The sequence below is a fragment of the Tachysurus vachellii genome, chromosome 16 (genome assembly GCF_030014155.1).
Source record: "Tachysurus vachellii isolate PV-2020 chromosome 16, HZAU_Pvac_v1, whole genome shotgun sequence".
Classification (NCBI taxonomy): Eukaryota; Metazoa; Chordata; class Actinopteri; order Siluriformes; family Bagridae; genus Tachysurus; species Tachysurus vachellii.
This window is the reverse complement of record NC_083475.1, coordinates 18402118-18428182: the sequence shown is the minus strand read 5'-3', so window position 1 is coordinate 18428182 and position 26065 is coordinate 18402118. Positions and strand designations below refer to the sequence as shown.

Sequence of the window (26065 nt, the reverse complement as noted above, 5' to 3'; positions counted from 1 at the left end):
GTTCCAGTATATTATGTTAATATGCTAGATATTAAAGAGTTAAATTAGCCTCGAGAGAGATCGACGTACGTGAATGATGCAGAAAGGTCTTGCTGAGAAGGTAAATCTCTGGTCACGTCCATCTCACCCTTCTACAAAACATACACTGATTAGATGTGTCTGTATACACAAATCTACAGTAAGTAAGGGAAATAATCCAGACGAAAGACATTTTATACACGTGTCCTCACCGCAATGCGGATCTCGATGAAGGAATCTTCCGGAGACGCCTGGCTCATCTTCAGCTGAAGTTCAGAGTTTAAGGCTACCAGGTCGTTCTTCTCAGCCTGGAGGCGGGCGATCTGAACCGTTAACGCTTCCAGCTTGGCCTGCAGCCCTCCACCTTCACCCTACAGGACATTACACTCACCTCAGCATGCACAATGATCCTTTAACGCACTAATCAACTCAAAATCTTGGGTTCTGTGCTAAAAAAAAAATTCTGAATACAGGACAAGTCTCCTTCAAAAAAAAACAAAAAAAAAAACGTATGGAATATTTTGGATAAATAACATAGAAACGCTAATAAAATCTCTAGTGCACCTTTAAAGCATTATCATTACACTTTACTTATAAATATAATCCTTAAAATGTTTAAAAATCTTATTTAGGCATTTATGATTTTACAGGAGGGGGGCACGGTGGCTTAGTGGTTAGCACGTTCGCCTCACACCTCCAGGGTTGGGGGTTCGATTCCCGCCTCCACCTTGTGTGTGTGGAGTTTGCATGTTCTCCCCGTGCCTCGGGGGTTTCCTCTGGGTACTCCGGTTTCCTCCCCCGGTCCAAAGACATGCATGGTAGGTTGATTGGCATCTCTGGAAAATTGTCTGTAGTGTGTGATTGTGTGAGTGAATGAGAGTGTGTGTGTGTGTGTGTGTGTGCCCTGTGATGGGTTGGCACTCCATCCAGGGTGTATCCTGCCTTGATGCCCAATGACGCCTGAGATAGGCACAGGCTCCCCGTGACCCGAGGTAGTTCGGATAAGCGGTAGAATATGAGTGAGTGAGTGAGAGTGATTTTACAGGAGTCACACATTAAGGCATATTCCAAAAGTTCAACATGAAGTGCATGTTAAACGATAAAAACGCTCTGCTACATTTCCTTATTTTAATGACAGTTTGATATTATCTGGACAGATCGCTTTAAATCTACAACCCTGTAATCCAAATTATTAATAAAAAGTCAATTGTTTGTCTTGAAAATTCCTTTTGAATAAATGTTCAAATTGTCCATAGGTCTTTAGCCTATTAGCCTGGATGCTAGCTAGCATCATTTTGTGCATTTGCTCATTCTATGCTTAAAAAAAAGCAGCCTGTTATTGACTTTTAATTTTTTAGAACTTAGAGATAAATAACGTTGGGTTACTTAACGTAATCCCCGGTTCTTTGATAACAGAGTGAGGTGTTTCACTATGGGAATCGCTTTGGGCGTGACCAACTACGGAAGCTCTTATGACACCACGTCTGTCTTTGACAGACAGGTCGACCTGCGACCAGACTCCGCCTTGCCTATATCAGCCAGGTCGACCCCTGTCTTCGTCATTAACGAGATTTCTTCCCGTCCAAGTGCAAGGAGGGAAGTGCTGGTGAAACACCTCACTCTGTTATCAAAGAACCGGGGATTACGTTAAGTAACCCAACGTTCTTTTTCTAACTTCGCTCGGTGTTTCACTATGGGAGATATAGACAGCTCCCGGATTGCACCCATATTACTGTTTCCAAACGGGTACAGCAGTACCGGCCCCCAGCACCGCGTGTGCTAAGGACGGTCCCGAAACGTCCAGCCTATAGAATCGTACAAACGTATGCGGCGTTGCCCAACTCGCCGCCGAGCAAATGTCCAGAACGGAAACTCCCCTGAGTAAAGCCCACGACGTGGCCATACCCCTAGTGGAGTGGGCTCTCAAGCCCGCAGGGGGCTGAAGACCTCTGCAACCATACGCCACAGATATCGCCTCCACAATCCAGTGGGACAGCCGCTGCCGAGATAACGGCTTCCCTGTGTGGGGAGTAGCCCAAGACACAAACAGCTGGTCACAAGTTCTGAAACCAGCTGTCCTGCCCACATACGCCCGAAGAGCCCGCACCGGGCATAATGCATTGAGTTTCCGCTCCTCCGGAGAAGAAAACGGTGGAGGATGAAAAGCCGCCAGTTCAGTAGACGGGCACCTATATGTCGACTCCAAAACCTTGGGCACAAACGCAGGGTTAGGACGGAAAGAAACTTTAGTGAGCCCCGGAGCGAACTGTAAGCAAGACGGGCTAACCGACAAAGCATGTAAATCACTCACACGCTTGGCTGTCACCAAAGCCAGGAGCAGTGCCGTCTTAAGAGAGAGATACTTAAGACTCACCGCCTCTATCGGCTCAAAAGGATGTTGGGACAGGGCTTCTAAGACGATGGGCAGATCCCATAAAGGAACCATCTGCCTAGACACCGGCCGTATGCGGCGCGCCCCCTTCATAAAACGACTTATTAAAGGGTGCTGGCCTGCCGACCTGTCACCAAAACCTACATGGCAGGCTGAAATAGCCGCCAGGTACACCTTAATGGTGGAGAAAGCCTTCCTTTTATCAAGCAGATCCTGGAGGAAGCATAATATATCCCTAACAGAGCACTGAAAAGGGATAATCACTCTCCGCCCACACCATTCCTCAAAAACACGCCATTTATTGCTATAAAGAGCGCGGGTAGAAGAGGCCCTCGCACTCTGAATAGTCTGTATAACTGACGAGGGCAAGCCAGCCGCATTCAGATTCCACCTCTCACGGGCCAGGCCCAGAGGGCTAACATGTCCGGATGAGGATGGTAAATCTCCCCCCCCGCCTGAGACAGGAGGTCTCTCCGTGGGGGGAGGGGCCACGGCTGCCCCGACAATAGCTGGACAATCTCCGCCACCCAATGTCGGGATGGCCAGCGCGGGGCTACCAGAATCAATGACAGACACCGCTCCCTCACTCTGGCTAAAGTGGGGGAGATTAAGCTCAGAGGGGGAAACGCATACAGAAGCACGTCCGGCCATCGATGGGCCAAAGCATCCACACCCAACGGTGCATTTGCGTCCACCAGGGAGAAATACAGAGGGCAATGAGCGTTTTCTCGCGAGGCGAAGAGATCGACGGCAGCCTGACCGTACCTCTGCCATATCTGGCTGACCACCTGAGGATGGAGTTTCCACTCTCCGTACAGGGGATTTCCCCTGGACAGTAAATCCGCCCCTCTGTTCAAGATCCCCGGAACGTGAGTCGCCCGGAGGGACAGAAGCCGTGTGTCGCACCACACGATCAGCTTCGTCGCCAACCGATGCAACTGAAGGGAGCGTGTGCCCCCCTGACGGTTGATGTAAGCAACCACCGTGGTGTTGTCCGTTTTCACTAAAACATGCCGACCTCTGAGGAAACTCAGAAAATGTTTCAGTGCCAGCCACACCGCCAACAGCTCCAAATAGTTTATATGTTCATGCACCAACTGTGGTGGCCACGCGCCGTTCACAGTCCTGCCCATTAGGGTTGCACCCCAACCCTTCAATGACGCGTCCGTTGTCAAAGTTATTCTCGATGACACCGCCCCTAAGGGAATCCCCGATCTGAACGTCACAGGGCCTTTCCAGTGTCTGAGCGCTTCGACGCACGCATGAGTGACTCTCACCGGTCGGCTGAGATGCCGGCGAGAGCACAGACGCAAGCGCGCGATCCAGCGCTGAAAATCCCTCATTTTGAGTAGCCCCAAACGCACTACCGCGATCACCGAAGCCATCAGCCCCAGCATTCGCAAGCACAGCCTGTACGGGACTACTCGTCCCCTCTGAAAACGAGCGAGACATTGTGTGAAAGACGCTATTCTCTCTTCCGTCAACGTGACTCGATACGAAAGGGAGTCCAAGCCGAGCCCTAAATACTCCGTATGTTGAGAGGGCACCAGCCGGCTCTTCATCATGTTTATCCTGAAACCCAGGTCTCTGAGGTGATACAGGACAATCTCTGCATCTCTTATGGCTCGCTCCCTTGACGACGAGCATATCAGATAATCGTCTATGTAAGACAATATCCTTATGCCCTTGTCCCTCAACGGGAACAGGGCTGCCTCCACACACTTGGTAAAAACCCTCGGAGCTAATGATAGCCCGAACGGTATAGTTTGAAATTCGTATGCTGTGCCCCGGTATGCAAACCTGAGGAATTTCCTGTGAGAGGGATAAATATCTATGTGGAAGTACGCGTCCGCCAGATCTATCGTAACAAACCAATCGCCTGGACGAATCGATCGACACAGCACCTTGTGTGTCAGCATTTTGAATGAATACTTTCTGAGGTGCTTGTTCAATACACGTAGATCCAAAATGGGACGGAGGGCTGAACCGCCTTTCTTTGGAACTACGAAATAACGGGAATAGAAGCCCTGACAGCTTTCCTCCCCGTGTACCACTCTGATTGCCTGCTTGTGCAGGAGGGTTTCGATTTCGGCCGTCAACACACGAGCCGATTCTCCCTCGGCCACTGACATGATCAGCCCGTTGAATCGAGGCGGTTTCATGGCAAATTGGAGCCTGTATCCCCGTGACACTGTTGCTAAAACCCACGGATGAGCCACGCATGCGCGCCAGCTGGCTATGCGGGTCGAGAGAAGGCCCCCGTACACTTCCGCCCCGCCATCGTCGCGCAGTGATGACGTCATCACACGCGCCGTGCGGGCCCCCGCTGACGGGGAAGCGAGCACTGCCCCCAGCGGAGGGACTGGGGGAGCGCATTCCATGCCTTTGCATTTTTCAGGATTTTTTAGACATATCGCCCTCGGCTGTTTGCCTGGCTGCGATAGTGCAACATTTATTTCCATGTGTCTCGAACCCGGGGAGCATATCGCCCTCAGCCCGTGGCTTGGCTGCGATAATGCATGCTTCATTATGAATTCCCCTGTGTGTGTGAGTGCTTGGTGACACCGCACATGGCTCTGACCTCCCTCTCTTCGTTGAACTGGAGGAGAGCGAACATAATGAGCCCCTAACAAACTCAGAACAGAAGGGCTGAACTCCCGCCTTCTTCTCTTCGCCGGCGGAGAGAGAAGGACCGGGGAAAACCTGTGCGTCAGGTCGCACGCTTTTTCTTCCGTTCCTCGGGGTGGGGCGGACGGTTCCTAGCCGCCGCGGCCGCAAAAGAATGCTTACCCCAAGGTCCGGAGCCATCTGGACGCGGTCGCTGACCGACCTGTCCGCTGTGAGCTGGTCTCACAGCTCTCGCGGCCATCGGCCTCCCCCTCGATGCTGCGGCTGCTGCGAAGCCCTGCCGCGTCGGCTGAGGGGGTGGTCGCGCCGCCTGCTTGCGCGGCAAACAGAGGTGAAAAGCCTCATCCTCCTGTTTTCTGAGGGTGCTGGTTTCTCTCATTTTCTCGAGAGCGGGCCCGAATAAGCCCTTAGTCGGGTCGTAAGGGGCATCCATCACCTCCGCTTTCTGAGCGTCGCCCAGGCCTGACAGGTTTAACCACAGCGCTCTCTCACCTGACACGGCCAGGCCCATTACGTGGCCACAGCCCTGAACCGCGCCGCGTGAGGAGCGCAAAATCAGGTCGTTCACCACACAGATCTCGTCCCAGAGCGCCGGGTTCGGTACACCCGAGTCCAACTGGCGCCCCATCTCCTCCAAAATCTCCGCTTGATATGCTGACAGCAAAGTCACAGCATTCAGCGAACATACGGACTGCCCCGCGTATTTGTACATCCTCTGAAAGGTCGCGGCGGTCAAGCGGTCCGTCTTACTTGGCAGTGAAAACTGCGATGAGGAGGAAACAGATTGCCGATTCGGATGGAGGTGGAACGCCACCGAAGGCTCCACCGCTGGGGGTCCGGCCAACCCCAGCTCCTCCATCCCCTGAATCTCCAACATCGAGTGTCCCTTGGTGGGGAGCTTACTCTTAAAGGGGCTAGACCAATACCGAGACATCACCGTCATGCACGCAGGCACGGCAGGCAAGAGCTGTCTCGCTGCCGAGTGGGTCGGCGGCAGCCTTTTCCCATCGTAAAGGTCTCTCACGGCACCTTCGGCAGCTTTGGCGGCTGGCCAGGCTAGGCCCAACTTTGCCGCGGCTCGTTTGCACACTTCGTGCAGGCTGCTGTCAGCCGGGGGAGCCGAATCGGTCGTGCTAGGTGGTCTAGACTGTTGGACTGGGAAGGGGGAATTGTCCTCCTCCTCTTCGTCGTCCATACCCAGATCGAGGAGGTCAGAGTTAGCATCGCCATCTGCGTCCTCGTCCCCCAGTTCATCATCCACCTGCATGAGCAGGCCATCGAACCGCGGAGGCATGTCCGGGGACTCGGCTTCCATCATGTCCGCCCAGCTCTTGCTAGCTCGCGGCAGATGGGCCATATCGGTCGAGGCAGCTTCAGACAGGCAAGGGTCCTGCTGGTTAGCCACCGACACTTTCAGCCTCCTTTCCAAGATTTTCACCGGCAATGACGCACAGTGAGCGCATGTCTGCGGGTCCGCTAGCGACGTCTGAGCGTGCTTCGGGCCCATACACACTATGCACATAGGATGAGGGTCCCTGCCCGAGATGGTAGCTCCACATGATGATGGACAAGGGCGGGATACAGCCTCCTTAGTCTTCGACTCATGCCCTTTGGCGGGGGTAATTGCCGTCGACATAGCGTAGTCTAAAGACTCGTCACAACACGTTAGCCTGTTAGACTGTGGATTAAACCTCCGGTAGGTCCGCCTTGACGCGTAGACCGAAGCAAATTAGATGCTATCTACCGCTGTAACTAAACACGCAGCAGGAGGTAAGAATAGCTCGCCACGACGCGGACGCTACTCCAAGTGTAGGGTTGTCACTCACCACAATCCCTCTACTGATGTCGCGTTCGGCGACGGAGTCCAATAACGGTCCGTCTATTGAACAGTTAAGCAAGATCAGCAGGTCGGGATGCGCTGAGAGAGCTTGCTGCAGTCTCCCACGGGAAGAAAGCGCGAATCGCAGGTCGACCTGTCTGTCAAAGACAGACGTGGTGTCATAAGAGCTTCCGTAGTTGGTCACGCCCAAAGCGATTCCCATAGTGAAACACCGAGCGAAGTTAGAAAAAGAACTCCTAATCAGGGAATCGTCTATTTAAGGGTTATCCGTTTAAGTGACGTAGAGACTGTTAGCCATATTTGCTCTCTGCTAATCTAGCTAGCTACTGTTAGAATGAACAAAATGTTTTCTGATGGTTTTCAGGTTTGGATGGAAAAATAAAAAGGAGGAAAAAAAAAAAGCAATACAAGCCTCCTTCGCCTGTGAGAAATGTAAGCTAGTTAGCTAGCAGTTAGCTAGCGGTCTGATACTGATATTGTGTATAATGTGCCTGCATTTGTGGATGTTATTTGTAAAAAAATTTTGATTCCACAAAAATATTCAGGTATTTTACCAGCAGCTCATAAAAACCTTCAGTTTCATGAGAAAACTGATGATGTTTAAACTGCATGAACTTATGTAGCTCCACGTTATAAAAAAAAACACGAAGCAACGATCTCACCTCCTCTGCTCCCACATGCTGTTTCTCCTTCTCCTGCACACGTTTCTTTAGCAGCTCGTTCTCGCTGTCCAGAGTTTGAACTCTTTCCTTGGCCTCCTCGAGTCGCTTCTCCAGGAACACTCTCTCCTCCTTCTGTTTTTCCTTCCAGGCAGATAGACCCTCGAATCTCTCCTTCATCGACAAGTTAGTCTGTTTCAGAGCTTCTGTGCACGAGAGACCGACATCGAGTCAATGAGTTACAGAGCGTGTATGTATCTTATAGCATCCTGAGCATGTTGGAGATATCATATCAGTGTTGCTTCTAAACATCTAAAAACAATAACAGAGTTTGTCTGTGGTGGTCTCTCTCTGTGGTGGTCTGTCTGTTTGTTGGTGGTCTCTCTGTTTGTTTCTCTCTGTCTGCCTGCCTGCCTGTGGTGATCTATCTTAATGTCTGTGGTGATCTCTCTCAATGTCTGTGGTGATCTCTCTCAATGTCTGTGGTGATCTCTCTCAATGTCTGTGGTGATCTCTCTCAATGTCTGTGGTGATCTCTCTCAATGTCTGTGGTGATCTCTCTCAATGTCTGTGGTGATCTCTCTCAATGTCTGTGGTGATCTCTCTCAATGTCTGTGGTGATCTCTCTCAATGTCTGTGGTGATCTCTCTCAATGTCTGTGGTGATCTCTCTCAATGTCTGTGGTGATCTCTCTCAATGTCTGTGGTGATCTCTCTCAATGTCTGTGGTGATCTCTCTCAATGTCTGTGGTGATCTCTCTCAATGTCTGTGGTGATCTCTCTCAATGTCTGTGGTGATCTCTCTCAATGTCTGTGGTGATCACGCTCTTTGTTTGTGGTTTCTCTGTTTGTTTCTCTCTGTCTGTCTGTGGTGATCTCTCTCCCTGCAGTGGTCTGTGTGTGTTTATAGTGACCTGTGGTGTCTGTTATGGTCTTGTTGTCTTTGATGATCTCTCTCTATTTGTGGTGATTTTTCTGTCTGGAATGGTCTCTCAGTTTGTAGTAATCACACCCACCTTTGAGCTCCCGGTTCTCTTTGATGAGGATGTTCATCTGCTGGAGCGTCTCTTCTACATGTGGTGCTCCAGCGCTCTCAGACTGAGCAGGGTGGGACAGATCGCCGTTCACAAGAGGGGAACCTGAGGCCATCTTATCGCACCCGCTGACTAAAACATGGGTTTAAACATGTAAACTATTTAAAATAATACAAAAAACACTGCAAAGTCACTCAGAAGAACCGCATGTAGCTGCCACTTAAAGAGAAACTGAGCTTGTCATGTGATGTTGATATTGATAATCTAGGCTTGATAGAATAACTAATCAGTGGTGACATTTCAAGAAACTTTTACAGCCCACATTCTGTGGGTGTGTTAGATCAAGGAAAGGGCAGAAATGTGCAGGACCAGAGAGTTCTCCGGGACCAAGGAGTTCTCTGGGACCAGGGAGTTCTCCAGAACCAAGGAGTTCTCCGGGACCAGGAGGTTCTCCAGGACCAAGGAGTTCTCCTGGACCAATGAGTTCTCCAGGACCAAGGAGTTCTCCAGGACCAAGGAGTTCTCCAGGACCAAGGAGTTCTCCGGGACCGGGAAGTTCTTCGGGACCGGGAAGTTCTTCGGGACCAGGAAGTTCTTCGGGACCAGGAAGTTCTTCGGGACCAGGAAGTTCTCCAGGACCAGGGCTGGGAAACCTGTGGCCTATTGCATAGGTTATTCTACAACCTTCAACTTTTACTTTCGGTTTACTGAGAAACATTACCCGACTGAGACATGAGATCATTTACTGCTTATTGACTGAACAATAACTCCACACACACACACACACACACACACACACACACACACACACACACACACACACACAGTTCTAAGTTAAACACCCCGTCTATGTAACGTCCAGATCTCTCCAATGTCCAACAGTTTTAATATTGTTTTATATTAAATCTCTACAACGCGTTGTAGACCAAACAAACCCAAGTGCTTCAGTCTTTAACCACAGCCGGTGTGAGATACTCACCAAGATTCACTTCTGTTTACTGCGGATTCTCTCACTTCTCACTTCTCACTGCGTTTCCTGGTGTTGGCGTTTCTTCGACTGGTTCTGCGTTTCATGCTTTGCGCAAAGCTGCAGATCTACAAGCCATTACACAGCGAGAACAGGAACAACGCCCGAGCCGCACGTAGTACAAATCTGCGAAGCGTCTGCGCAGACGCACGAACCGAATCAGCTGAGAGTGACGTCACCGCCTATCCATCCAGTGGGAATTCCCTCTGCGCGCGTGACCTTGCGCTTTCCTTTCTTTGCGCGTGCAGGGGACAGGATAATATCTCCTGAACATCATGCAACCCTGTATGAGGTTTGGGACATGGGCTATTTTTATATATTATACAACTAACAAGTAGGCAATGGAACAGTCAGACTGGGAATTTTACAAAAAGCATGTATGCATAAAAGCACACGTGTGTGGGGGGGTGGGGGGGGGGGGGGCGTTGGTGTCTGAAGTCACGAGCAACATGACTCAAGTTTCGGTTTAGTTTTAGCACTTTCCCGACATCACTTGAATAAGAATGATGACTAAAAAAAACCCCTCTCATAAGATCAGCTCGAGTTTAAAGCACTAATACCTTTGTACACTAGATGGCACTGACACACTTGATAACCCTTAATTGAAACGGTGCTGTTAATGTCAGCATTTAAATCCATATAGTAAACACGCTATAAAACATATAAATATATAACACTTATACTGTATAAGGAGTAAACACGATTCAGTGGCTGTTTTGCTCCAGGAACATTAGAGTCGACTCTGATTCCGAGAGTCGATTCCGCACCTCGCCTCCCTTCTTTAAAAATGAATAAATATACAAACAAACAAACAAACAAACAAAGAAATAAACGTGCTGTTTTAACAATGCGGTGGTTTGTAACGCATTTTTTATGAATAAGTGTATTCGGTTGCAGGATTATTGGAGTCGACACCGATTCCCGATACAGAGTCGACTCGTCGAACAAAAAAAAATATATATATTTTTACATATAATCACTTAATCTAGTATAATTAGTTAAACATTAAAACACAATTAACATATGGAAATAAATGAGTCAAGTGGAAAAACTACATGTGTTATGTATAAGATATGTGTAAAAAAAACACACACACACACACGTTTGTCATGTGATGATCTAGGGGGTCTGGAATTTTCTTTTTTTTCTACAATTCTTTAGAAACAGCCAAAAACTTATATTTTACTATTATATACAATTAACTCCAATTCATACAAATATGCAACTAACAGGGCTTTTACTTTGAGGTCAGGTTGTATGTATGTGTGTGTGTGTGTGTGTGTGTGTGTGTGTGTGTGTGTGTGTGTGTGTGAGAGAGAGAGAGAGAGAGAGAGAGAGAGAGAGAGAGAGAAAGAAACAGGTTTCTATTGCTTATAAACCACTCATAGATTTACATCAGACCTCCATAAAAAACTGCACTTCTCTATATTAGATACATTCACAATTAGCTTTGTGGTCTGGTTCATGACAGCACACTCATGCACTGTTCAGGGCAACCAGGACATGTCTTTAATTCTGTCTGAATTAAGTCTGAATGATTTTCAGTACAGTTACCATGCTCAACATGCATAATTTTACATATCCTCCATCATTAAAAGCTTTTTCTTCTTTCACAATCAACATTGAGAGTATTCAGTGATGTCAGTATTCAGGCTTCAGTCCAATGCACTCGGCTACCCTCGGCTTTCCCTCAATGGCTACTTTGATGATAAAGTCTTCAAAATGTCTCTTAATATTTGATTTTCTTAAACGTTATGTGCAAAACAATTCAGTCCAGTACCACTGACATTTTCAATGCTCCCTGACATCTTTCATTTCTCCACCTCCACAAACTAGCTAGCTAGCCGCTTTAATCCGAGTGTGAGAAGTATAGGACAGTACACGTAAACGGTTTTCCTTGAAGTATATTAACATAATTTGACTTTTCTTTAACTTCAACTTTGGTAGTCTGTACAACATTCATTCATTCATCTTCTACCGCTTATCCGAACTACCTCGGGTCACGGGGAGCCTGTGCCTATCTCAGGCGTCATTGGGCATCAAGGCAGGATACACCCTAGATGGAGTGCCAACCCATCACAGGGCACACACACACACTCATTCACTCACGCAATCACACACTAGGGACAATTTTCCAGAGATGCCAATCAACCTACCATGCATGTCTTTGGACCGGGGGAGGAAACCGGAGTATCCGGAGGAAACCCCCGAGGCACGGGGAGAACATGTAAACTCCACACACACAAGGCAGAGGTGGGAATTGAACCCCCAACCCTGGAGGTGTGAGGCGAACGTGCTAACCACTAAGCCACCGTGCCCCCATCCTGAAAATCATAAATGCCTAGTCTGTACAACAAAGGAATTGTAATTGACTCTGACATCTGGTGACCCAACCACTGTTGACTTTTTCCTTCAGAGGAATTGGCATCTTTTCAGGCATCTCAGTGGATCTTTTGCATCTATACAACATTTGTTTGACTGTATTTTTATAATCACACCCTTCAGTGTCACCCATATGAGGATGAGGTTCCCCTTTGAGTCTGGTTCCTCTCAAGGTTTCTTCCTTTACCAATTTAATGGAGTTTTTCCTTGCCACTGCTGCCTGAGTCACCTCAGACTTGCTCATTGGGGATAAATACATACACATTGTGAACTAAATCTATCTAATATTAATCTTGAATTTTGTATAATATTAATCTTTATTATTCTTTATATTTACCTTCTGTTCTATGTTTATGTTCTGTAAAGCTGCTTTGTAAAAAGCGCTATACAAATAAACTTGAATTGAATTGAATTGAATTGAAATCACATACAAGGACAGTTTGAGGCACAGATGGTAAAATTCCCTGGTTATTCTTCATTAATACCCCAGGTAGGGGAAAGCGGGGTACAACCTTTCACTTTGTGCTTTATCTGATTTGTGGGAAAGTACTTAGGGTTCAAAGCATCTTTCTTCTTTTACATTATATTACATATTTATTTATGTGATTTTGTTTTATGAAGAAAACATGATTTTTCATTATTTACCAGGTAAGAAGAGAAGTGGAATTAGTTTAGGTAGACACGATCATTTCACTGTATTACCCACCTCCTTCGGACTCAATCCATAGTACATGGCAGAAGCTGTCATCTGATGCATTCTTTGTATGTAGTTGAGGTGTGATGTGATGTGCAATATGAAAGACAAACAAGAACTCCAATCTTGTACAAAAATGTATTTAATGTCTATTAAAAAGGGCCTCATCACCTCATCACACACTGGTACTATTCCAGTAACAATGTTGTCCTGTGTTAGGTTCCCCATTTTGGCCTTGGGAGTCTGGGAGTCTTACCTGTCATTGGATCAGTTTTTTTTTTTTAAGAACGGACAGATTTTTATTTTAAAGTTCGACACTAAAATGATATAATCAGAATAAAAATTATTCTTATCTAAGAGTACATTCATTCATCTTCTACCGCTTATCCGAACTACCTCAGGTCACGGGGAGCCTGTGCCTATCTCAGGCGTCATCGGGCATCAAGGCAGGATACACCCTGGACGGAGTGCCAACCCATTGCAGGGCACACACACTCATTCACTCACGCAATCACACACTAGGGACAATATTCCAGTTTAAATATTCCAGACAATAAACCTACCATGCATATCTTTGGACCGGGGGAGGAAACCGGAGTACCCGGAGGAGACCCCCGAGGTACGGGAGAACATGCAAACTCAACAAGGTGGAGGCGGGAATCGAACCCCGACCCTGGAGGTGTGAGGCGAGCGTGCCCCCCCCGTGCTAACCACTAAGCCACCGTGCCCCCCCCTGCTAACCACTAAGCCACCATGCCTCCCCCCGTGCTAACCACTAAGCCACCGTGCCCCCCCCTGCTAACCACTAAGCCACCATGCCTCCCCCCGTGCTAACCACTAAGCCACCGTGCCCCCCCCGTGCTAACCACTAAGCCACCGTGCCCCCCCTAAGAGTACATATTTTTAATAAAACTAAATAGAACAAATATATTAACTTTTCCTTTTTATTGAAACAGATACTGAGGCTCATCGATAGAACATGTTAAAAAGTTAATAGTTTTATATAATTGCCCATTGGGTTCTTACAAAAAGTGCTGATGTGGTCAGGGCAGGACTTTAATTTGAAACGTCTGGCTTATGTACATTTGGCTAGAGCAGGATCATATATTATATTGCATATAAAATATTAGGACAATAATATCAGTGAGTGTATGTATGTGGGAGTCGACGTACTGCAGCAGTTGCTTCATTGCTGTTCGTTGCTGGAAGATTTAACAAAGGCTGCGCTAAGGAGCTGCTCTTAGATTTTAATCATTATTTTGTCGTTTTCAGCTCTGTGGGTTTTGCATTTTATGGAGTTTTGTTGCCATCACCAAATGTTAATCAGCTGTGCTGGGAACGCAATTTTATTTATCACCGGCTAGTGTGTGATACACGAGTAGCTTTGTGTCTGATAGACAAGCACAAAGATGCAATTGGAAGAATAAAATAAGCCACATAACCCCAGTACAAGGCTGTTTATTTATTTATTTGTTTGTTTGTTTGGTTTTTTTTTTTAAATCCACTAGAAATTAAACATTAGTTTTGTTTAAAATGAAAAATCAAAATTAATTTTAAAACAATCACAATATCGATCTAAATCCTTCACTTTGATGTTTTTTCCCCCTCTTATTCGTATTTTTTTCTTTTGCTAATTTGCATAATATTCATAACTTTATTTTGTGAAATAATCAGAAGCTCTTTACAAACCTGTTAAACTATTCTGTAGAGTTTGAACTTACAACAATCCTGAACAAATATCCTTCCTAATATTTCTGTACATTTCTAGTCTGAGCCTAATTTACTGAACCAGCTGTAACTCATGGCTGCTTGTGTGCATTCACATTTAACTCGAAAGGCGTACACTTGACCAGATCTGAGGACATGCTGGGTAAATGATGAGGCATCCAAATGTTATTTTATGATTCAGACTCTTAGTATGAAAAATTCTGCATAAATCGTTAACTAAATACACTTGTGCTCAGCGCTGTACACGTGCATTGGCTGTAGCCTTAAGTTACTGTACAACAAAGGAATCATGATTGACTTTGTGAAGGAAACTGATCTCCAGAGTTGTGTTTATTTTTTAATAGAAATTGAGACACCTGGTGAGACACATGATTTTTGTCAAGAGCCTTGTGTAGTAGTGGGTGTGTGGTAGCCTTGTATTTAAGGTGTTGAGCTACCAATCAGAAGGTTGTGAGTTCAATCCCAGGTCCACCAAGCTGCCACTGTCGGGCCCCTGAGCGAGGCCCTTAATCCTTTAATTGCTCAGTTGTATTAAAAAAAAAGAGATAATGTAAGTCGCTCTGGAAAAGGAGATCTGCCGAATCCTGTAAATGTTAATGTGTAGCTCACAAGCCATAGCCCACTGATTTAGGCCCATTTCCTGAACATGAGCTCTGTTAAGATCTTACTTTAGACACTTATTTCATTTCTTCACTTCTTTACATTTATTTTTATGTTTTTTTTTGTTGTTGTTGTTGTTTTGTTTTTGCAGGAATCTGCCAAAGTCACAAAATAAATGATAAATTAGTTGTAGGATGTAAATAACACAAAGCACTCCAGTGTTTAACTAGAAGAAATTTGTGAATTAAATCCGAATTAAGGAAGAATTTTAGCTTCAGGGGAGAAACTTATTCACAGTTAATTGTTTTAACAAGCTGTTGCAGTAGAACTGCGTGGATCTGGGAGTGTGTGTGTGCAGGAATGAAGCGTCTGATGCGCAGAAGGAAAAAGCCTCAGGGGTCGTGTTCTTATTGGCTAGGGACAAACTTCAGGACCATCTGATTGGCCCCACAGTGGATTCCTGGGGGTTTGATGGACAACAGAGGACGAGAAAAGGTTTCCAGACGGGACAGAGGAGAGCTGGATAGAGGAGCACACCTTTAGCGCACAACGCAGTGGGGAGTTTGCGGGTGTTTGTCTCGGTGTGAACTTTCTGATCAATCCTAGATGGAGTCAGAACTGGATTAAAAGCTTCTCCTCATCTCCGCGTTATCAGTAAACTAAGAGGAAGATGCTCCTTCCTGCGCTCCTGACCGTCTGGACTCTGCTCAGGCTCGGTTTGGGTTGCCAGCTCCCCACTGAATGGCGACCCCTGAGTGAGGGATGTCGCGCAGAGCTCGCTGAGATCATCGTGTACGCCAAGGTGCTCGCTCTTTACCGGGAGCAGTACTACCCTGTGAGCGCGCGCTACACCGCCGGTCACCCGTACGCGTACGAGCGCGCGGGGGCGGAGAGCGGGGAGGCGCTGCTCTACACGGCGGAAGTGGAGATGCTGTGTGATCAGGCGTGGGGCAGCATGCTGGAGGTGCCCGCGGGATCGCGCCTTAACGTCACCGGCCTCGGATACCTGTCCTGCCAGTCTCACGTGGTGATGGAAAACTACTCCTACATCTTCTTCCTTAGGTCAGTCCAGGTGTGTGTGTGTGTGTGTGTGTGTGTGTGTGTGTGTGTGTGTGAGAGAGAGAGAGAGAGAGAGAGGAAGGAAGTAATGCATGATTGGAAACACAAAAGCAATTTGGGGTCAGAGGTCATATAAAGATAACCTATACTGTCAGATCCCAAAAGAAAGATAGACAGGGAAAGAACAGAGTGGAAAAAGTACTTGGGGTCAAATGTCTTACTCTATAAGCACTTTGTAAGCACTTTATCCGGGTCAGGGTTACAGAGGATTTGGAGAGTTTTCTCTGGAACTTTGGCCATCATCGAGCGTCCATCTATCACCGGACACCATGCACACCTAGGGGCAGTTTAGTGAAGCTGATCCTACTACCCACGTGTTTTTTTGGGAGGTCGGATGATCCTGACTAACTCTACATCAGTAAGGGATCTTTGCTTTAAATTTGCTCCCTGGACTCAAACAGTTCTCAGGCAGGTTGATGTGAGTCACTTGGAAAAGTCACTAATCACAAGCCATAAAACAGACAGTACAGATCATTCACAAAGATGGACATGTGATAAATAGAGAGACAATTAATGATGAAAACATCATGAAGCCAGATAACAACTTCATTCTTTACTGATTTTCTTGTACAGACCCAAACAATCGCTTACTGAATGTTTATTGTGTGTAATCAATATTCAGTGTTACCCCTGATATAAAGCTGTGAAATCTAACAAGCTTTAAATGTATTGCCTTTTTTTTTGTAAAAGTTAGGGTGTGTAAACTTTTGCACAACAATAGCTTTTCATGTGCTCTCTCTCTCTCTCTCTCTCTCTCTCTCTCTCTCTCTCTCTCTCTCTCTCTCTCTCTCTCTCTCTCTCTATGCTCTTACACACAGGATGGATGAAAATTATAACCTCCTTCCCCACAGTGTTAACTACCAGGACGCCATCTTCCCTGACACCCAGGAGAACAGACGTATGTTCTCCAGCCTTTTTCAGTTCTCTAACTGCTCCAGTGAACACATACTTCACAACCTCAGTCCAGACTGGGAGCACCAGGAGGATCACAGGGTAGGACACACACACACACACACACACACACACACACACACACACACACACGTCTACAAGGTTGTCTCTGTCTCTGGTTTTCTGACTCACAAATGCCGTTCTCAGCTCTCAGAAATAGTATCTCAAAAAGGAAAGCTCTTTGTTTTTGTTATAATTTTATACACAGAACCTTTAAGGTAATCTTTAGGTGTCTGATTCTCAGAGTACACTTTTCTGGCCACAAGCTTCAGATTCTTAAATTGGCTCGCTAAACATTTGTACACTAGTAACCAGAGGGATAAGTTTTTAAGGGTCGAAGGAATCTGAAAGAATCTTAGAAATTAAAATATTAATGCTGGTAAGGTTGATGTGATATAGCAAAAATCTATAAAAAATGTTTCTATTGATGACTTACAGCTAACAAATAGTCTGTCCGTGTCAATAATATTTTTTCAGTAATATTTTTATTGGTTTTCTAACAGCGTCGAAGAAAAAAACAACAAAAACAAAGCAGAAAAAACCACGTGACTAAAATGATGTAAATGTCTAAAGGAGAAAGACAGATCAGGATGAGCAGGACGGAGGTCAACATAAAAATCCTAATAATCTTAAAATTCCCAGATTCCAGACTTTGGAAATCTTTTTACGAGACTTTGCTTCATTAAATTGAATTTTATCTTCAAGCCATCTCTGAAAACACAGAGGAGCATCTGTCCGTGTTCTAATGATCCTCATACAAAGCTGACTCCAACCTCTAAAATGTTTATCTTTGCATTACTTCGGTGTTACAGCATTTCCACATCTCTCAACCATGTTTTTGTTGAAGCACAAGTAAGAAAACTGTAACCGGTTGTCCACAGGTTAGTCAAAAAGCCTGTGAATCTGTGAAAGCAGGCATTAAAACTTGACAATGTTTAAGTCTATCTTCTGAGATTAGGAACATCACAGTAAGGGGCAAGAAAAATTGGCTTAGCAAAAGCCCCAAGGTGGACTGGGGCCTCGAGAAGGCTAAAATCTTTTGAATTTACAAGAGATGTAAAGGAGGCCCAGAGAGACTGCAATAAAAAAGACTTCCTTGAGGATTCTTTAGAAGTTTAACGCTTCTACCTTTCTACTTGAAAGATTTTTTTACTTGAAAGAAGGGAAACATGTTGTTGGTGTTGTTGATGTTGAGTAGGAGGTCTTAAGGGTTAAGGATGGTTTAGTTCAGTCGTCCACACTGATTTCTCCTCCAGAGGGATTATTTTTAAGGAAGAAGAACACCATACCCTGTTTACAGCTCTAATCTGGACATAAATGTCAGTCTTACACGCACAATCCTTATGTTTGACACTTTGGCTTCAGAAGCTTTTCTGATATCTTGCATACAAATTCAATTCAAATCAATTTTATCCGTGTAGCACTTTTTAATGATGCACATTGTCACAAAGATGCTGTAAAGGAATCTAAATATTCAGATTACACATGATCAAGTTTGAAATTTCAACGTATGTTTATCCCTAAAGAGGAAGCCAGAGGTGATTGTGGTCAGGAAAACTCCCTGAGAAACCTTGAGAGGAACCAGATTCAAAAACGCACCCATCTTCAGCTGAGTGACACCAGAGAGTGAGATTATAACATAAAATATTTACACCCGACGGGCTGAGCGTACATCCACATCCACACACTTGTTTCTATTGAACGTTGTGACACAGTGAGCTAAATATAGTTACAGGATTGGAGAATTGTTTTTCTTTTCTTTTTTGAGCATCCCATCTGAAAGCGGTTACAGAACGTTGTTGAAAATGCGGTCATCTAGTTGAAATGCCAGCCAAATAGCTGTTTCCTATGAAAGTAAGAGAGTTCTTGGCTGCATTTAATTTAAAAGTCACCCTGGAAGTGTAAATGATTTTTAAATATTGATCCTATAAGCGGCTAACGGCTTGTAATAGCTTGAAAAAATCTATTAACCCTATTATTTTAATCAGATGAGCCGTTATCATTTGGGAGAACGAGACAGAGTTCACCGGCTGGAGCTGATTAGTCTTAAAAAGTGTGTGTGTGTGTGTGTGTGTGTGTGTGCACTCATTGCACTGTGTAGCTATTACTTGCTGACCACACTGCCTCTAGACATACAGTCACAGGCCCAAACCTGCTCAGGATGTTGAGCGAGTCGAGTGATCATTACTGTTACATCTGGTCATTACATGAGTCATGAGTCTGGATTGTATTTCTGTTCAGAGCTCTACGTCTACTCCTGCTGCCTGATTTAATAGCTCTGACACACTTTTACTCCTGTGGCTCCTTTCACTCTCTCACATTTCCCAAAAATAGTTTATACCCCAGACTCACTCTTGCTTCAATGTATAATTTCACCTGGATACTGTAGATTTGAACCTAAAAGCTGCTGCTGTAATTATAAAGCCTGCCCTTTTGCTCATCCCAGACCTCTGTGTACCGGACGGATTTATAATCCCACTAGTTATAATCTCTTTCATTCTTTCTCATTGCATCTCATGGAGTTGTTTTTTTTTCTTACCACTGGATTGTTTATTCTTTGGTAAACTGCTTTGTGACCATATCTGTTGTTACAAGTTCTACATAACGGAAATGGAGTTTGAATTCTATATAATCTCTATTTATAATGCAGTTTGACTTGTTACTGATAAACCTCAATCTGTAAGATCCCGTATCCAGAAGTCTCGTCTGTCTCCTCTGATAAAAGTTCCCCATATCAGTAATTCTATGCATTTTACAATATGTTTCTGAGGATCATCAGACCTCAAAGTCTCAGCAGATTCATATCAACCTGTGATTGCGTCTCTTCCAAGCGGACGCCAGTGCAGCCAACACTTTTACTACCTCACTAGATTCATTTTAATCAGATGTTCAGACACAGAATATAAATAAGTCCGTCTCTCCAAACAACAAACAGAAGTCGGGACTTTATTTGAATCGATATTAAACGATAATAAACAGTGCACATGCTTCTTTTTCTTCTGCACTAAAACACACACACACACATGACACACACACACACACATGACACACACACACACGGCACACCATTTGTTTTATTTAAGGCCTTGGTGTGGAATCACTGAGAGACATTGGGTTGCTTTAGGGTTTGTTCTGGTAACTAGAACTCAGATGAAAGACCACACACTATGAGATTTCCACCTCTCTTTCTTGCAGAAATACACACATACACATAAATATATGTACAAACACATTGCCTTAAACACACTCAATTTGTCTTGGAAGAAGGATAAAAGTAAAAAAGGGATCAGTGGGGCGTTTGGTCAGGAGATGCAGCGTCTTGAGAACAGCTGGAACGTCTGGAGTCTACACAGCGGTCAGGGCCATGTGAGCAACTACACACACACACACACACACACACACACACACACACACACACACTCAAAAGCTGTTTAGCAGGGGTTATGAGTCGGATTATTGCACAGCGGGGCAGCTGAGAGAAGATGTACTACAATTCTCTGACACTAATCCGCTTGATCTTCATGGAACACTGCAGTGTTTTTCATCTTAATCTTCATCCACCACATCTGTAGCATAGGTGTGATAACCACAGACAGCACGGCTTTTTTAAATTATTACTGACTTTAAAATGACATACCAGGGATCATCAAATACTGAGTGAAGGATAGAAATCACTTTTAATGGAGAGACAGTTGTTGGATTATGCCACTTTCTGATTTAAATATATGAAGATCTTCTACTTTTCCCGTTAGGGGTCACCACTGATCGTTCATCAGTTATCATCATGTCCTCTTTTAACACATCCATATATCTCCTCTTTGTCCTTCCTCTTGACCTCTTACCTGGCAGCTCCATCTCAAACATCCTTGTACCAATATAACCATCTCCCTCCTCTGTACATGTCCAAACCATCTCAGTCTATCCTCTCTGTCCTTGTCCCCAAAACAGTCACCCTGAGCCGTCCCTCTGATGTGCTCGTTCCTAATCCTGTCCATCCTCGTCACTCCTAAAGAGAACCTCAACATCCTCATCTCTGCTACCTCCATCTCTGCCTCATGTCTTTTCCTCACTGCTACAGTCTGTAACAGCAGAGCTGTAAATAAATGATGATATAAAACAAAATAAACACACAATCATCAAACTAAATCATTTTCGTTCACATGGCTTTCATCTAACAAACTAAAGCAATATCATTTTTTTAAAAAAGTCTTCCTCTTTTTCTTTTCTTCTTGTTCTTCTTCTTTTCTTTCTTTCTTTCTTTCTTTCTCTTTCTTTTCTTTTCTTCTTCTTCTTCTTCTTTTTCTTTTCTTTCTTTCTTTCTTTCTTTCTTTCTTTCTTTCTTTCTTTCTTTCTTTCTTTTCTTTCTTTCTTCTTCTTTTCTTCTTCTTCTTCTTCTTCTTCTTCTTCTTCTTCTTCTTCTTTTTCTTTTCTTTCTTTCTTTCTTTCTTTCTTTCTTTCTTTCTTTCTTTCTTTCTTTCTTCTTGTTCTTCTTCTTTTTCTCTTCTTCTTCTTCTTCTTCTTCTTCTTCTTCTTCTTCTTCTTCTTTTCTCTTCTTCTTCTTCTTCTTCTTTTCTTCTTCTTCTTTTCTTCTTCTTCTTCTTCTTCTTCTGTTTCTTCTTATTATTATTTATCTCTTCTTCTTCTTCTTCTTCTTCTTCTTCTTCTTCTTCTTCTGTTTCTTCTTCTTATTATTTTTCTCTTCTTCTTCTGTTTCTTCTTATTATTATTTTTCTCTTCTTCTTCTTCTTCTTCTTCTTCTTCTTCTTCTTTTCTTTCTTCTTCTTTTTCTTTTTCTTCTTCCTCTTCAACATACTCTATAACACCTGCTAAAAAAGCTACATAATATTATGGAGTATATTAATATCTCACTCAGGAGTTAACAAATTCTCTAAATTACACAGAGTAATGTAGATTTAGAGCTTAATTGAAATGTTCTTTAAAGAAATGTCTTGTTTAAATGTTTACTTTCTGCCCCAACAGCTGCATTTAAACTCTTCATAGAAAAAGTCTTTTTCATGATAAAATTCATTTCTGCACCAATCGCACCTCCATCACAGGAGCAGTGAGCTGAGATTAATAAACAAACCAAAACAATTTGCTCCAGTTCACATGCAGTCTGAAGACCTGATCATGGTAAAAACTGAGAGTGATGCATCACTGCCCTGTCTCTTACCCTATTGAGGGGGTATTGGGGTAATGAGTTTGGGTGGTGTTGTGCTCAGGTATGTGCAGGTCAGAGGTCATAACCTGAATAGACATGTGAACAGGCTGACAGGTGTTTTCTCTCTCTCTCTCTCTCTCTCTCTCTCTCTCTCTCTCTCTCTCTCTCTCTCTCACTTTGTCATTTCTCTCTCTCTCTCTCTCTCTCTCTCTCTCTCTCACTTTGTCATTTCTCTCTCTCTCTCTCTCTCTCTCTCTCTCTCTCTCTCTCTCTCTCTCTCTCTCTCTCTCCCTCTCAAACAGATGGTGTTTTTGGAAAAGCAGTAATTCAGACTCAAGTGTTGCAAAATGACACTCTCACACACACACACACACACACACACACACACACACACACACACACACACACACACATACTCACACACACACACCGTTATGTGTTTAGTGCATGTGTGAGTGTGCATGTGAGTGTGTGTGTGTCTCTCTCACACACACACACACACACACACCCTGTTACACGTTGAGTGCGTGTGTGTTTGTGTGAGAGAGAGAGTGTGTGTTTGTGCATGTGTGTGTGAGTATGCGAGTGTGTGTGTATGATTAACCATGCTGAAAAACAGAGATAATGAACGCTGTTGTGTCGTACAGATGAGGCTTCTGGTGGGAAACGACTTGTTTGACTCAGTCGCAGTTTCAGCACAGTGTAACATCAGATCCTCGTGTAGCTCTGACACAGTGTCTATGGTAAAGATCTTCAGTTTACTTTAAATCCACATTCATAACCACAATGCTCTAACATACTGTATCAGCGGCTTTTATAGAAATATATGGATGGTGGATGATCCGCATAAACAGATTTACAACCTTTTCACACATGATTTTGTTCCCTGGGTAAAATCCCTGGGGTTAACAGTTAATCCTGCGTAGCTTCATAATCACACTGTACATTAATAAACCCTGGCCGAAATTTCTTCTTATTTGCATATTTGCACCACCAGCAACCATGCTTTCACTTTCATCATTAATCTTTAAGAACTGGGTCTAAAATGTGTTATTTATTTATTTACTTACTTACTTATTTACATAATTATTTATTTATTCATTTTGTTTATTTATTTATTTGTTTATTTATTTATTTTCACATATGAACCTTATAAAGCTTTAGTTTTCATAATTTGGATAACTTCACATGTGTAAGACAGAGACAGACTGATTAATGCTCTCACTCGCTCATCTTCTACCGCTTATCCGAACTACCTCGGGTCACGGGGAGTCAGGCGTCATCTCAGGCGTCATCGGGCATCAAGGCAGGATACACCCTGGAAGGAGTGCCAACCCATCACAGGGCACACACACTCTCATTCACTCACACAATCACACACTACAGACAATTTTCCAGAGATGCCAATCAACCTGCCATGCATGTCTTTGGACCGGGGGAGGAAACCGGAGTACCCAGGGGAAACCCCCGAGGCACGGGGAGAACATGCAAACTCCACACACACAAGGTGGAGGCCGGAATCAAACCCCCAACCCTGGAGGTGTGAGGCGAACGTGCTAACCACTAAGCCACCGTCCCCCCCGTCCCCCCCCACTGATTAATGCTAATTTTTAATATTTTCATTATTATTTTGCACCTAGAATCAGATGCAGTTCCATTTCTATAGCCTGTTCCAGAAGTATTGGCACCCTCAATTAAAACAAAGCAAAATAATAATTGTATAAAATAAACATTTCACAAAATGATTCAAAAATCTCTCCCAGGTTTCAAAGAGTCTGCTGTTGTCATGGTAACTCTACTTCCTATCACACCACTTTCCCACGTTCCCGCTTTACTTGAGATTGAGCAATCTTGGCTCAGTCATGGTGTTTTCTGTCTTTTCAAAAACCAGCCATTTGTGCCTTCATCATTCTCCTTCCTGTTTCTTGTTCCCTCCGTCTGTTCCAGGGACCTGTGGGTGTGTCAGTTGTATTTTCATCACAGCTTGGACCACTGAACATAGCAGGCTGTGTTTGGCTTGTGAAATGGCCTGGAAAGCATGCACCCGCACGCACACACACACACACACACACACACACACACACAGTGGGAGGAGACGCTGATTCATTAAGAAAAATAAGTAATTGGGTGTTTGTTGAGTGCAGGCTGTGAGAAAAACATGGCCACCAGAAGCGTCCTGCGACACATTTGCGTATTCTGACCAGCTGTCTAGCCCCGAGAGTTGTAGAGTCATCTCCTAAATTATTGGCACCTTCAAAGAGAATAGGCAAAGATGAGTACATCTTTCTCTCTCGAATCACCCTTTCTACAACAAACGAATCGATCTCTAATATATTTTTTACATTTTCTCTCACAAACATATGTGGCAAAATTTTTGGCTCTCCACAAACCTTTCAAAATGTGAGCAAATATTTTTTTTTTAATACTAGATTGTGTATATTTTTCTATCCTGTTAGTCTGACTACAGTCTGTCTACCGGTCATTCAGCATTTGTGTACATTGCTAAGCCAGAACTCTCCCACAGAGAACCGATGCTGTTTGTTGTTACAGCGGCGGCTCTTCTGTTTAAACAGCAGGACCCATCTCCTGCAGGTGGCTGTTTCCTCTAAGGCTATCTTTTTCTTCCCACGTTCCTGTCCTCACTACACTCTACTGCTCTTGTCCTCTTTCTTCTGCTCAGCAATAAAAAAATCCCAGAGTATCCACAGAGTCAGGGTTGAATGACCGTCTATGAACATAAAAAGGATAAGACGCTCTGAAAAAAGACATTTTATCGGAAATGCAAGATGAATAAAACACTGACATACAGGAAGTAAGCTTAGTTTGCTTAGACTTTCAGTATACGGTAATAAAAGTGCTTTTGTGTTGTTAAGCCCATATAAGCTGGTTAAAACCTGCTTACTGCATGATCTTATTGTGTGTGAAATAAAAAAGAGGCGCAAAGGAATTAATGAGGCTTTCAGAACTGCTGATGATGCTGTTAGAATGCATGCTTGCTTGCCATCCATCACCACCCTCATCTCTCTCTCTCTCTCTCTCTCTCTCTCTCTCTCTCTGTCTGTATCTCAGTTCCTGTGCTCGTCCATGCAGCAGGTTCTGTTTGAGGAAGAGGAGCGTGCAGGTCGTCTGCAGAAGCGTGTCAGTGAACTGGAGAAGAAAAACCAGAAGCTAAAAAATCGTGTCGGGAAGCTGAAGCGCTCGCTGCACAAAGAGCGTAAAGTGAGCCGCCGTTATGGACGCGAGCTACAGGAGCTCCAACATCGTCTGAGCACCAACAAGAAGAACTCCGAACATCACGTCAACTCTATCACTCCTCCACATAGGCTCTCACGCCACAAATACACACACACACTGTGAACACACACGGCAACAAGGTTTGGACTTGACACTGCTGGACAGTATCTTTTTTTAAAGTACAATAGAGACAGTGCAAAAGTTTGCACACCCTTAGGATGCAATTAAGGCAAGGGAATTTAAGGTATATTCATTCACTCATCATTAGTAAGTGCTGCTTAGAGTCATGGTGGATCTCGAGCCTTTATCAGGAACTCTGTGTAAAATGGGAATACATCCTGGACATGACGTCACATCATCGCAAAGCAACACAATTATTTTCTCAATAAATAAATAAATAACCAAGTATAATATTTGTGTCTCATTTGTTTAATTGGATTCTATTTGTCGCTTTTTTAGAACTTGACTAAATCTGATGAGGTTCCAGGTCATTTGTGCAGAAAATTCTACAAAAAGACTAAATAAACCCTTAGTTATTTAACCCATATATCTACAGTATATCATAACTATTTTGTATCACTGCATCTTTTTGTCTGTCT

General features: G+C 44.3%; 2 protein-coding genes across 3 annotated transcripts in view; one reads left to right on the top strand and one right to left on the bottom strand.

Moving 5' to 3' along the window:
* The window catches only part of optn (optineurin), a 17554-nt gene extending 7848 nt beyond the window's left edge, over nt 1–9706 (bottom strand). The window contains exons 1-5 of the mRNA XM_060890128.1: nt 9550–9706; nt 8553–8702; nt 7541–7743; nt 231–389; nt 70–131 (exon numbers count right to left, since the gene is read on the bottom strand). Of these exons, the coding sequence (XP_060746111.1) occupies nt 70–131; nt 231–389; nt 7541–7743; nt 8553–8685 (557 nt within the window). The 5' untranslated portion in view covers nt 8686–8702; nt 9550–9706. The remainder of the gene's footprint in view (nt 1–69; nt 132–230; nt 390–7540; nt 7744–8552; nt 8703–9549) is intronic.
* Nucleotides 9707–15258: 5552 nt separating this feature from the next.
* On the top strand, nt 15259–26065 carry ccdc3a (coiled-coil domain containing 3a). Of its 2 annotated transcripts, none has more exons than XM_060890133.1 (3): nt 15259–16063; nt 16972–17113; nt 25302–26065. In XM_060890133.1, the coding sequence occupies exons 1-3, from the start codon at nt 15672–15674 to the stop codon at nt 25587–25589; spliced, it is 822 nt and encodes a 273-aa protein (XP_060746116.1). In that variant the 5' UTR covers nt 15259–15671; the 3' UTR covers nt 25590–26065. The 2 variants fall into 2 exon arrangements, with proteins under 2 accessions (XP_060746116.1, XP_060746115.1); XM_060890132.1 differs by having other exon boundaries at nt 15268–16063; nt 16939–17113; nt 25302–26057.